The following is a 13898-nucleotide window of genomic DNA, read 5'->3' as shown; positions in this document are numbered from 1 at the left end:
TGGAAAACTATACTATGTTGAGTTGGTGAAGAGGAAGACTATAGACCTGTAAACTGTTGCATAAAACAACTTAAGTTTCTACCTTAAATGTTGAACGGTGTTTTGTGAAATAAGGGCTTGCCCCTAGCTGCAAGAATATTTTTTTGGAAAAGGTGTTTTATGCAACTGATTGTGGGGGATTCAAGGTCAACAGTCAATGTCACATAGAAGTGTTATACACCATCTAAAAGCTTGGGAACCTGAAGATTAATTTAGTTCCCAGTCATACATTTGTGTTTTGATTAAAATGTTTAAAGTTTAGCATGTACAAAAGGCTTGGGCATTATTAAGGAAACACATGCATAGCTATTCCTAAGCCCAGTTATGTGTAATAGATTGCTGTAGCAAGTTTGGGGTTGACACTTTAGGATGTGAAACCGATCACATTTGACATGCCCTGCGTGGGAGTTGAACGCCGGTCTCCCGCTCCGTGGGCGACATCGCCGACCGCTATACCAAGAGGTGAACTCACCTTTTGGTAATGGGTCTGGATGCCTCTGGGGAGTGAGTTTTACTTGCAGTACCGCTTAACGTCCACAGCCACTTCACTACACTGTCCATCGTGACTGGGGATAGACACGCGGCACCTCCGTTACAGATGCACTGATCCGACTGTTTCAGTCCCGATACGATACCTGGGCTTTGGGTATCGGCCAATACTGAGTACCGATCCCATCCATTACTATTAATGAACAGTACTTGGACCGTCATTTTGGGGTCATTGGACAAAGGTTATTGAGATATAATAAATGTTTCTCCATTAGAGAGAGTTCATGTGTCAAAAATGCAGCAAAGCAAGTTAATTTGCTTTGATTTCTGGCAAGTTAGACATGTTTCTTGGTATTGGATTTTAGTATCAGGGAAATTCTCCGGTACCGATATTCTATAGCCTGCATCCGACTCTGATACCAGTAACGGTGTTGGTACATACCTACTGTAGTTGACCTACTGTAGTTGACCTACTGTAGTTGATACCATTAGTTACACAGATTTAGCGTCACTGAATACATTTTGACCACTTGAAAATAAAAAGAAATGGTCAAAAGTCCCTCCAAAAGACCACACGAAGACCTCAAGACTTGTGAAATGTTCATAATGTGATTTCTTCTAGTCTGTTCTTAGTCATGAGGACAAGGTGAATACGTGCCACAGCAGCCATCACTCTCATAACCAGTGAGTGAGTGAGTGAGTGAGTGGGTGAGTCGTGAGTGCATGGGTGAGTGAGTGAGTGAGTGAGTGAGTGAGTGAGTGAGTGAGTGAGTGAGTGAGTGAGTGAGTGAGTGAGTGAGTGAGTGAATGAGTGAGTGAGTGAGTGAGTGAGTGAGTGAGTGAGTGAGTGAGTGGGTGGGTGGGTGGGTGGGTGAGTGAGTGGGTGAGTGGGTGAGTGAGTGAGTGAGTGAGTGAGTGAGTGAGTGAGTGAGTGAGTGAGTGAGTGAGTGAGTGAGTGAGTGAGTGAGTGAGGGAGTGAGGGAGTGAGGGAGTGAGTGGGTTGCAGTGAGTCTGCTCCTGGAGGCAGCCAATTAAAAACAGCTTTGACAAGTGTCTAACTTTCACAAGTCAACTGCTGGCGTCGGCTCAGGAAGTGTAAACGCAGCTCTGAGAGGTGATGGGGAGAGAAGGAGAGAGAGAGATGGGGGGAGAGAAAGAGAGAGATGGGGGGATGCAAAAGAGGCAAGATACACAGTAGGAAAAACACCTGCAATGTGTGGGAGAACCTGCTCCATGTGTAAATGAATTAGTTAAAGAGAGAAGAGAGTATTGCTACTTCTGAGTTCTCAGTGTCAGGGATGGACTTAATGGACCTATCTTAAACCTCGCCCCCCCCCCCTCTCTTCTTGATCCCTCAATCACAACTGTTGCTTCCTGAGGGAGGCAGGGTTTGAGAGATAGGTCAATTGCCACACAAACACACACCTGTGCATATAGGCACTGGATGTGTGTCTTAGGGTCAAAGAGATAATAGGCGTATTATCCTCCCCACACACACGAACCTGTGTGCCCGTGCACACAGACTGTTATGGATTATTACATAATTTGAATCAACAGACAGAGGCCAGACAGCAGACCGGTAGAGGAGCTCATTTGCACGGTTTTAACAGGAGATTTCATGCAGCAGTGTCTGTCTGTCTCAGATCATTAGACTCATTATCAAACATCGTTAGTGAGAGAACCAGCCAGGCTTTAAATATCCTGAGAAAGCAGAGTCCTCCTATACCACAAATAGTCCTGATGCCTGAAGGATGTCGAGGTTTTTCAAAGTGTATATAATGTAAAATATTGGTGGATGACAGCTATAGCCATCTCAGAGAAGGAAGACAACAGAGAGAGTCAGTATGTTAGCAGCAGTCTGTCTCCACAATAGTGAGCAGGGTGTGTGCATGCCAAGGTCGTCAGCAGGTTCGTAATAAAAACATTGCACTGAGCAGGCAGGCAGAGAGAACTATGGAGAGAGAGGTTGACATCAATAGAACGAACATTTAATGTGTGTTAAAGGTGAATAGCAGTTGTCATGACAGTGCGTCACATAGCGACGAGAAGAGAGGCCGGGCCTGTCGTTGCTATGGCGAGAATATAGAAAAGTGAGTTTCTTCCGGGTGTAAGTCAGACTGAGATACGAACCACACAGAAGAGAAGAAGCTTGATCAGAGACTTTGAAACGATCCCCCCCCCCCCCCCTCCCCGGGAAAGGGGGGAGGACTGACGTGGCACGACCACAGAGAAGGCTTTTGGAATAACAGCCAGGCCGCGATGACCACCGAGCGGGGTGAAAGGAGAGATCATTAGAATAATGAATTTAGTTTCTTCCCAAGACTTTTCAAGGACAATTACAGAATTGGTTTCCATCTGATTACGAGGTTTGTTTATGGAATAAACAACGTTTGTTGAAGAAAGGTATCACGTCTGGCAGTGTCGTTTCTTATGATTATGGATGTACTAATAGGGGTTCCAAGAAAAACACAATGCACAACAGAGAGAGAGACGAAGGAGATGAGATTGGCTGATTGCCATAATCTAAAAATGCCTCAAGAGTGTTTCTTCAACCGTGAGTCAGACAGTTTCTGATGGGTGTCCATGTGACAGGAATACTGGCACGTTTTAATTCGCCTGACAGATACAAATTATTCTAGGAACCTCTGGCTAAGGAAATGAATCATTTATTAAATCCACTGGTTTCCTAAATCCACAATTCAGTGGATTTAATACACCACTGGTTTATTAAATCCACTAGTTTCCAAAATGTTATTATGGAACTGAACTCATTTTCAACATGAAACACAAGGCAAAGACAATTGAACAGTATAAGCTACAATAAACAACAAAAACAATTACATAACTGATCAAAAACAAAGGATCACAAAAATAATATTAATTCAAAGCACAAGCAGCTAGTTTTGAGATGGGAAATAAAGTAGTTTTAAATAATACTAAATGATGTTAAAGATTGTAAATGCCCCTTTACTAATTTATGTCTTTTGCAGGTTATCGTGATCACACAAACATATTATTATTATTATTATTATTTTTTTTTTTAAGATTTTTTTTTTGGCGTTTTATCGCTTTATTGCTACTGGGCAGTCCAGTAGAGAGACACAGAGAAGGAATGGGAGACAGAGTGGGGGGGGAAGACATTCGGCAGATAACGACGGGTTCGGGAGTCGAACCCGGGTCGGCCGTGTCGCGGCTGAGCGCGCTATGTGGTTCGCCACTGGGGCGCCCAAACATATTATTTTTAAAGTCAAAAACATTCAAGTTAAATGATCTTGTGGAATTTAAAACAGCACAATTAATGTATAAAGCAAAAGGTAATGTACTTCCAGGAAACATTCAAGAACTGTTCTTTGATAGAGAGGGGGGTTATAATCTGAGGGGAGAACTCAATTTAAAAGTTCTTAGTGTACGCACTACCATGAGAAGACACTGCATCTCAATATGTGGAGTGAAACTGTGGAACAGTCTGAATGTGGTGCTAAAGCAATGTGAGACTAATCAAATTGAAGTATAAGGAAATGATGTTCACGAGGTACAGCGATGAGGAAGGGATTTGACATTCACGGGTGTTTACATTTTTATTTGATTTCTTTCATGTTTTACATATATAGTTTTTGTTTTTCATATATATATTTGTTTTGTAAAGTTTTAAATTAGTACACTCATTTGAGTAGTGGAAAAGGGGTAGGATTAAATAAGTGTACTTCTTCCTACTCCTTTTCTAACATGTAAATTGAGTTATGTTTTGCTTTTGTTTATTATTTTTTTTTCATTTAATTTCTTGAGATCATTTGTTTTGATTTTATATTGTTTGTATTTATTTACATGTTCGAAATAAAGATTTCAAATAGAAAAAAAAATCTAGAGATGATCCTTCATTCCCTGTCATATCCTTCTTGAATAAGTAATTTCACTCTGGTCTGGCCTTAATTTACTTTTAATTTAACCTTTATTTTACCAGGCAGGTAGTCACTTGAGATCAATGATCTATTTTTCGAGCAAGGCCTGGACTTAAGATCCTCTGTATCAATACAGTATTACTGTACATCTACAGTACTATCATTTAGTCTTAGTACTTACACATCATTCACTACAGGCAGTTCAACACAAAATAAAAACAAATCACATTATATATTCTTCAGACATGCATGACAGGTTTGGGAAAGTCATCGGAGTTGTAATTGGTGGGGACTTCTCCTAATTGTTTAAGCATTACTGCCCTCTTGTGGGCAAACTGTACCCAACTAAGATTACCTCATTCAGTCTGCACGATCATTATTACATTGATTGATTGATTGAAAACTTTATTAACAGATTGCAGAATGGGTACAATACAGTACGGCTCAATACAAAACAAACTGCTAAGATGATGCAGACCAGAAAAAGACTTTCATCTTGTTTACAAAGTCAACCAACAAACTAGATTCTTGTACCGGATCTCCTCTCTGGTAAACAAGAACACCCTGAAGACTCTGGCAGGAGCACTCATTCAAGGGTACTACGACTATGCTTGCACCTCATGGTACCAAAGCACCTCAAAGGCGCTAAAAACAAAATTACAAACATCACAAAACAAACTGGTCAGACTACTGCTTGACCTTACTCCTAGAACCCACCTCACCCCTGCCCACTTTGACAACCTAGGATGGCTTAGAGTAGACAGAATACAGCAACTTGCAATGGGCCTGGTCTACAAGATACACTACACGACTAAGGTACCCATGTACATGTCAAAATACTTCCCAAAGGTCAGTGAATACCACGACCACAACACCAGAGGGAGCTCCACAAATCATGTTAAACACAGATTCGGCTCAAACAAGGGACTAAACACGTTTCGCAATTATGCCACATCAATGTGGAACGCCCTACCCACAGCTGTAAAGGAATGTGAATCACTACCCACTTTTAAAACCACTCTCAAGGAGCACATATGGGAGACTGCAATTCAAAACTGGCCCCTGTAAATGTCCTAACACAACCCCCTCCAATGTACAGTAAATGTCCTAACCCAATAATACACGAGACCAAGAGGGTCTCAAGTAAGGTTTCGTCGATAATCCAATGTAGTTACCCCCCCACCTCCTATGTACCCCCCCCCACCTACCCAATTACCCCTCCTATGTAGTTACCCCCCACCCCACCTCATCCAATGTAGTTTCTTCGTCAAATGTATAAAACTCTTTTTGTATCACAAACAGTACATGTACTGTCTATCTGTATGTCATATATGTTATGATGAATTGAAAATGGGGGACCCTGATGTAAACAAGACAAAAGTCTTTCTCTGGTATGCATCCCTTTAACAATTGTGTGTATACTGTATTGTACCCATTCTGCAATCTGTTAATACAATTTTCAATCAATCTATCAATCAATCAAAACCAGTAAACAAGGTAACTCAGCACAAAAAAATTATTAAAGATAAAGTTTTTAAGTTAATTGGTTTATTGAAATAATAAATACAATCACGCAGAGTAATAATAGATGTATTTATTCATTTATTATTATACACTTTTGGAAAGGCAGGTGAGTGAAAAAGAAACAACAAAACAAAACTCTGCTGAGTAACTGGTAAGTTTATTGGAAAGGAACATTTGGATTTGAGTTTTTGAGTGAACGTGATGATAGACTGAAGCATGCAAATGTGGTTTTGTATATAGGGTGACTGTAGGGCCAGGCGATATACCCAAAATATCATATCACGTTATACACTATATATATATTTTGACGGTATACATTTTTTTAAAGTAGGCTATATGATTTTCAATATGAAATGCAATGCAATATATCTTTTATACAACTGTTACAACTGACTACAATTGTCATGGGACTATACCATTAACATTTCAAAAAAGAATTCTAAACTTTTTGATTAACTTAAAAATACACAGTATGTATATATATATATACTGTATATATAGTGGTACTTACATATTGGGTAAACCTCCCAGCCCTAAATGACTGTACAGCATGTCCCTTACTTACTAGATCACACTCCCACATACACACACACACACACACACAGGCCCGAAGACACCTGTAAAGTGACCACAGAGGGAAGACATAGAGAGCAGCAGCTACCGTCTTTCAGAATCAGAGGGGGTGATAAGCAGCACTAACACCACTCCACACATTAATGTCCACAAGCGTTTAACCCTTTCACTACAGAAGGTTAACCCTTTCACTACCACACTACAGTCGGTTTCACTACCGACCGTCTGTAGTGTGGTAGTGAAAGGTTAACCTTCTGTAGTGTGGTTGTGAAAGGGTTAACCCTTTGTCGTGTGGTAGTGAAAGGGTTAACAGTGCGTGCAGCCAAGCATCTAACCACGAAGGTCAGTGGTCAGTGCTGGCATTTGGCGTTAACAATAGCACAGATCATCCTTCGTGGTTAGTGCTTTCAGGGCAGTTCATGACATGGCTGGGAAACAAATACCTTTTAATTTAATGCTATGGACTGAAGCCTATGTACTTCAAACAGGGAGAAACACACGTACAAAATAATACTCTATGTACAATATTTACATCTTGTTCTCTGTTCATTCTATTATTCATACTATTGCATACTTCACAAGTAAACATCACTACTTCCAAGTGATGAACATCCGAGTTGTTCACCATTTCACTCGGCAACCAACAAAATAGTTTCATGTAGCAAAGCTCACAAAGGCTCTTTAGAGGTTCTCCATTTTAAATACAAATATAAACAGCTCATCTATATTTTGAGAACAAACTCGCAGACACCAACAGATAAAGCAAGTAAGCAATCTTGGTACAAAATTAAATATATAGTTCACCGTTATCCTTTAGGAGACATACATGTTTATGTAATTATATTGCGAGAGAACAGTGTAAGGGGGGTAAGGCCAAACTTACACTACGAGACAAAACCAATTATCTAAGGGGAAAACCCTGGCATGGGGTTTTTTAGTTTCCTAAAATTGTGTGGGATTATCGCCCCGACGTTATGGCTGAATCCGGTGGGCATCTTGTCGCGTGTGAAACAACCGTGGGATTTAAGGTGTCGAGGGGATCATCGTGATTTGAGCAGTAATCTGTACATGGCGAAGCCCAGCACGGCAAACACTGTGGCCCCCGCACTCGCTCTCAGCCAGAACGTGGAACTCTTCAGGTCCGCCTGCGTGACATGTCTGAGAGAGACAGACAGACAGAGAGAAAGAGACAGACATAGAGAGAAACACAGAGAAGAAGAGACAGAGGATGAGAATGAAGGAGGAGGTGAACAGAGGGAGGTGGGAGGAGAGAGAGAGAGAGAGAGAGAGAGAGAGAGAGAAGAGAGAGAGAGAGAGAGAGAGAGAGAGAGAGAGAGAGAGAGAGAGAGAGTAAAAAAATAAGTCAGGTAGAGACACATATACTGTGTATTACAGGCAGTATTGCGATGCTCATATCAACACTGGTTGCACGCACGCTAATGACGCCACATGCACGTGCGCTCCCAGGCACGTGCGCATAAATGTTCCCTCGCATAAGGACAGACTAAAAACAGTGCCTAATTGCCTCTACGAATGAAATGTAACACCGACGACCGGCGCTATTGATATGCAAAGTAGCCAGGTGGGTACTGCGAGTTGGCGCATCAGTCGGGTGCAGCGCATTCCTGTGTGGACGCGCGTGCACATCCGTGCGTGTGCGTGCACGCGCTTCTGCTCACAAAACTTTGGTTGCACGGAGTGCAACCTCGTCCCATGAGCAACGCATCACTGATTACAGGGCTCTTATCTGGGTTGGAGTTAGCTGAGAGATAAATCTGCAACAACATGCAATGCTGTTAAATAATGTAGATGTAATAACATGTATGTTTACTTTGCATGCTATTCAGGGAATCGTTCAGAAACTATATGACCACGCCCACTCTCCAAATTTATTTGACAACATATTCAAAAAGAATCAAACGTTCTTTTGATGAATGAGGGCTGGTGATGAAGAATGACAATGAAAAGTGTTACGGTTATGACATGACACAAGACACCGTCGTCGACGAGAACTGTTATGTAGTTCGGTGACACTGAAAAGTCATTATGGCACAAGACGCAACACAGACAGAGGAAGAAAGACCAATAGAACAGCCGTGGGGACAAAATGGAGAGGAAGATGAGGGACTGGAGGGCAAAGACTGTGGGAAGATGATGATGATAACTGAGTCTAAGAGGGGGTGTAACTGAGGGGTACAATTCCCTGACTGTATTGATAAGTATGGTATCATTAAACCACTACCGCTTTATGTACTTTAATTACTGGCCATACAGTACATGATATATAAATATGATGAACACTTCCCACAATGAATCGGTTCCACACAAAGGTGTAATCAAGTATTTATTGCAGCAAAAGGTACATAATATACTTCTCTATTTTACTTTGGATGCGCTTATAAGGCAAAGGAATGTGCGTAGGCAAATCAATAATGAATGTCCATTCTCTGGTTATGCAGGAGGTAATTATACAACCTGAATCTTAGGGAATTATATCTATGGTACACTAGTAATATATAGCGGGAGATACTGGAAGGGTCCCCCCGGTTGTAAGCCAGCAGGGGTAGAGGATCTGTCGGTAGTAGAGAGTCTGGTCAACGATGACTAAGGAGACTCCAAGTACAGGAGACGGTGCAATAGTCTCTTGATCCACAGACGAATACAGCTGTTCTCCGTAGACTGTAGCTCCACAGTGAAGAAAGCTAGCCGGCCTCAGGCTCTCTGAGGCGCAGACTCGACGTGGCTCCTCACAGGGTAAATCCCACACGTGTAGGCGTCGGCGATTCTCCGCTCCATAAATCACAGGACCAAAACAAATATAATCCAGCCGCAAAGGGCTATGTAGTCGTCGGGTAGATTAATCCAGTGTACATGTCCACACGGTTCTCGTCTAGGTCTCCTCGGGTGAAAGCGCCATGAAAGCAGCCCAGCCTGGATAAGCACTCTAGCTGATACGAGGAAGCGTTGGTGATGCTGGTCACTGTAGAACTTTAGCCGCACGATACACTATACACAAATAGACTATTACTGACTTAATAGAAATATGTCGCACTCGACGGTATAGCGCCAAACTCTGACAATTCAGTTATTAATTCGCACGCGGTCTCAATGCTCTTATTTGGGGCCAAACAGGCCATACTTCACCGCACGGAGTATCGTGGGTGAGGCTTCAACTTATTGGGTAACTCTACTTCTGTATTCACCTGCGCCATATTTATATGCACGGCGAACAATCTAGTGCCAACCTCATTTCTGTCTCGTATTCCTGGGCAAGGCCGGGCATGTACAGACATGTCTTGACGGTGGCTTTGAACCTGACTCCGGAGGCATGGCCCTGGCGCCTGTGGACCGCTGTCCAATAGGAGAACGAAACATCATGGTCCGTACTAGGCTAAAGGGATATTCCGTGTATATGTACAAGGAATATACAAGGGATATCAAACGATATACAAATACTATGCAATATATATCAATCAATAAATATATATATTCGGTTTAATCTGATCCTTTGTAACAGCCGCCTCCTAATTAGTCCCACCTAATTAGCTAAGCAGAGACAGATTAACCGCACTGTCCACTACTCAATGTCTGTTGTGAGGGGTCGGGCAGTTCACAAAGTCATGGGGTCATGGTCGTCATCGATAGTATCGGGGAGCCTTGGCAGTTCTATTAGCCTCGCCACGGGTCGGGTGTAGATCCGTCCTTGGACGAGCACTTCGGCTGCTCGGACCTTTCCGTCGGCACCGGTGATCACTTTGCTTACGCGGCCAGCCGGCCACATAGCTCGGGGTAGTGACTGGTCGATAATCATGACGACTGTTCCTTCTGTCAAATTGTCTCTCTCTTTCACCCATTTCTGGCGGGTCTGTAGAGACGGTAGATAGTGGAGTAGGAAGCTGTTCCAAAACTTGTCAGCCAATACTTGACTGTACCTCCACATTCTTCGGCCGTTCGCTTCTTCAGGCCTGTACATTGTCTGTGGTAGCGCGGGGTCCAGCCGCCCCATCAAGAGTGTGTTGGGGGTGACAGGGTCGACATCTGCTACATCACTTGAGACGTAACCGAGGGGTTTGAGTTCAATACTCCCTCGATCTCCGTGAGGACTGTCATTAGGACTTCTTCCGCCACGGTCTGGGCCCCAAGCACGGCGTACAGGGCTGTCTTCATTGAACGTACTTCTCGTTCCCAAGTTCCACCGAAGTGAGGTGCGTTCGGGGGATTAAACTGGAAGTCAATCTGGGATGGAGCGAGGTGGGTCTTAAGTTCTGGGCCCATAGCTTGGAAGCTCTCTCTCAGCTCTCTTTCTCCGCCTTTGAAGTTTGTCCCGTGATCAGACAATAATATAGACGGTTTGCCTTTCCGCGATGTGAATCTTCGGAAGGCCATAAGGAATGAGTCTGTGCTCATGGTTGGAAGGAGTTCTATATGCATCGCTCGGGTGGTCATGCATTTGAATACAATACCCCACCGCTTCTCGGTTCCTCTTCCTTTCTTTATATACAGCGGGCCGAAACAGTCCATACCGGTGGAGTGAAAAGGCTTGTCGCCGAGTCGGAGGCGACAGGGAGGTAGGTCAGCCATCCGGGGTATACTGGGCTGCGCTCGCCACTTACGACAGTCTAGACAGGTTCGCTGGAAGCGCCGCACTGCTTCTCTCCCTTGCAGTATCCAATAACGACGTCTGATCTCCGCGAAGACTCTCTCTGCCCCGGCGTGATGCACATCCTCGTCGTATTTCTTTATGATCAGCTCTGTGACCTTGTGTCGGCTGTTTAAGACTATCGGGTACTTGACGTCATCCGGTAAGTCTGGAGCTCTCCGCAGACGACCACCCACTCTGATGAGACCATGGGCGTCGCTCTCGGGGGCTAGGTGGAGCAGTCTGCTGTCTGATGGGACGGGCTTTGCTCCCTGTAGACAGTCTAGCTCATCGGGGAACGAGTCTCTCTGGGCTCGTTGTAGGAGAAGAAGTTCTGCTTCTTCGTAGTCAGCTGCAGTAATGTCAGTAGTGAGCTGAACCTCTGGGTGGTGCCACAGGAATGTCTTTAGCTGCGCACTCTCTAGGGTGAGGCAATCGTCTATGTCGGGGTCTGTGGAGACGAGTGTGTTCAATCCACAGAACATAGATTTCTTGTTTTCGGCCTCCTCTTTACTCGCTTCCCGTGGGGTGGGTGTAGGCCACTCTTCTTCCGGGAGCTTGAGGAACTCTGGCCCGTCACTGTATAGGTTGTGACGGGTGAGGTCATCCAGGGACATTCCCCGGGTGATGACGTCAGCTGGGTTGTGTTTTGTGTCCACATACCTCCAGCTTGCTACTTCTGTTAAATCTTGAATCTCTGTGACTCTGACTCCCACGAAGACCTTGTATCTGCACGAATCAGACCGGATCCATGTGAGTACTGTCGTGGAGTCTGACCACAAGATTGTTCTTTGCACCGGAATGGTGAGTTCACGTTGGATTAACGTGGCGAGTTGCGCTCCTGCTAGGGCTGCGCAGAGCTCTAGACGCGGGATAGATTGTTGCTTTCGTGGGGCTATTCTTGAGCGAGCCAGGATGAAAGCAGTATGTATTTCTCCTCCCTCCTCTCGGGCACGCAAGTAGGCTTCTTCTGGCGTCGAGACGCTTTGCAGACAGTTGTCCACGTAGAAACTATTTCCTACACTTTGTCGGACCTCTTCATCAGCTGCTGGGTCCTCTGCGACGTGTTTTTGCAGTGCAAACGTAGCACAGCATGGGCTGCATGTGGTTCCGAAAGGGAGGACTTCCCATTGATAGATGGCTGGTTGCTCATCCCCGATCCTCTCTCTCCATAGGAACCGCAGCAGGGGCTTGTCCTCCTCCACTAGTCTCACCTGCAGGAACATCCCTTTGATGTCGCCGCTGATGGCCACCTTGTCTTGGCGGAAACGTAGTAACACGCCTAGTAGAGAGGGGCCGAGTGTTGGGCCGGGCAAGAGCTCTTTATTCAGATTTTGTGATCCGATCTGGTAGCTGCAGTTGAACACAATACGATCCTTGCCGTTGTGGTGGACTTTGTGGTGCGGCACGTACCATGATTCGGTCGTCTGATCGGCCTCTTTAATGTCAATTTTCTTTATGTGTCCCGCTGTGATTAGCTTGTTAATCTCAGCGCGGTACACCGTCTCTTGAGCGGGGTCTCTGGCTAGGCGCCGCTCTGTGTTCAATAGATACCGCTCCGTCGCTTCTTTTGGGGCGTGGAAGGTAGGCATACCCTCTCGCCTCAGGAGTGGAGTTGCGTATCTCATCACTCCGTTGACTTTGACTCTCTTTGTCCCCTGCTCGAGGAGGGCTATAGCGTAAATGTCTTCCTTGGGACGAATGTCTTTCTTTCCGTTCTTAAAGGGCATTGTCTCTAGTGTCCATAGCCTCTCGACATGCTGTAGGAGGGTGGTGTCTTCTTCTGTCACTCTGGAGTGGAGGCAGCTAGTGGCTGCTGTTCGGTTAAGAGACTTAGCGAGGGGGCCTTGTAATGTCCATCCTAGGCGGGTCTCGACTGCTGCAGGACAGCCTCTGGGCCCTGTGTGGACCCGGTCTATCGGGACGATGAGGTCTGCATGGTCGGAGCCTATCAGCAGGGTCGGGGTGGCACCGTCTATGAGCGGTATAGGTAGTTGACGCAGGTGCACATATTTATCCATCAGCTTGGCGATGGGGTAGGTGTACTGCGACAGGCCTATTTCTTGGCTGGTGAAAGCGTTAGTAATCCTATACCGTCTCTCTGGCTGCCCGCTTGCTGCGATAGTGAAGGAGACATTCTCGCCCTTTATCGTCTTTAGATCTCTTCTTATTGTCCGAATCGTCATCTGGTTTTCGCTCCCCCCCAGCCCCAGCTGGACGCGAGGAGAAGGGTCTTCTCTGACCCGTCGTCAAGGACGGCGTAAGTGTCCATGACCTTATCTTGGTAACTCAGTGTTACGCGGACCACCTTTAAGAGCACCCGGGCGCCCCCGCTGCTGGCGGGGTCAATGTACATAACACTTGCCTTTGTGCTGCTTGAGGGTGCAGGCTTTCTTCTGTTACTGTCGTGTAGGACATCTAGGTGGGCTCCGTCACACCGACTACACCTCTTCTTTAAGCGGCAATCGGCTGCCATGTGACTGCGCGCACATCGGTAACAGCGTCGGTTGGACTTTATCCATTGACTCACCTCGTCGGCGGTCATCTTCTTGAACGTGTCACATTGTGACAACCAGTGTTCCTTTTCGCAGTACGGGCACACCATCTTCCACTTCTCTTTCATCGAGGGGGTACTGTGGTTCTTGCTGCTCGGTACTGATTCTGATTGGTGCATGACGGTCACCAATCTGCGGCCATCGTTTGCTCTCCTAGGTCCCTCTCTGGAGCTTGGGGTG

At 45.2% G+C, this 13898-nt stretch overlaps 1 protein-coding gene across 1 annotated transcript in view; it reads right to left on the bottom strand.

The window, feature by feature from the left end:
* Positions 1–6114: 6114 nt before the first annotated feature.
* The window catches only part of rhot1b (ras homolog family member T1), a 57901-nt gene continuing 50117 nt past the window's right edge, over positions 6115–13898 (bottom strand). The window contains exon 20 of the mRNA XM_084317914.1: positions 6115–7682. Within this exon, the coding sequence (XP_084174040.1) occupies positions 7565–7682 (118 nt within the window). The 3' untranslated portion in view covers positions 6115–7564. The remainder of the gene's footprint in view (positions 7683–13898) is intronic.

Source organism: Notolepis coatsorum (genome assembly GCF_963971535.1).
Source record: "Notolepis coatsorum genome assembly, chromosome: 7".
Classification (NCBI taxonomy): Eukaryota; Metazoa; Chordata; class Actinopteri; order Aulopiformes; family Paralepididae; genus Notolepis; species Notolepis coatsorum.
The sequence above is the reverse complement of the archived record's forward strand: the minus strand, read 5'-3'. Positions and strand labels throughout refer to the sequence as shown.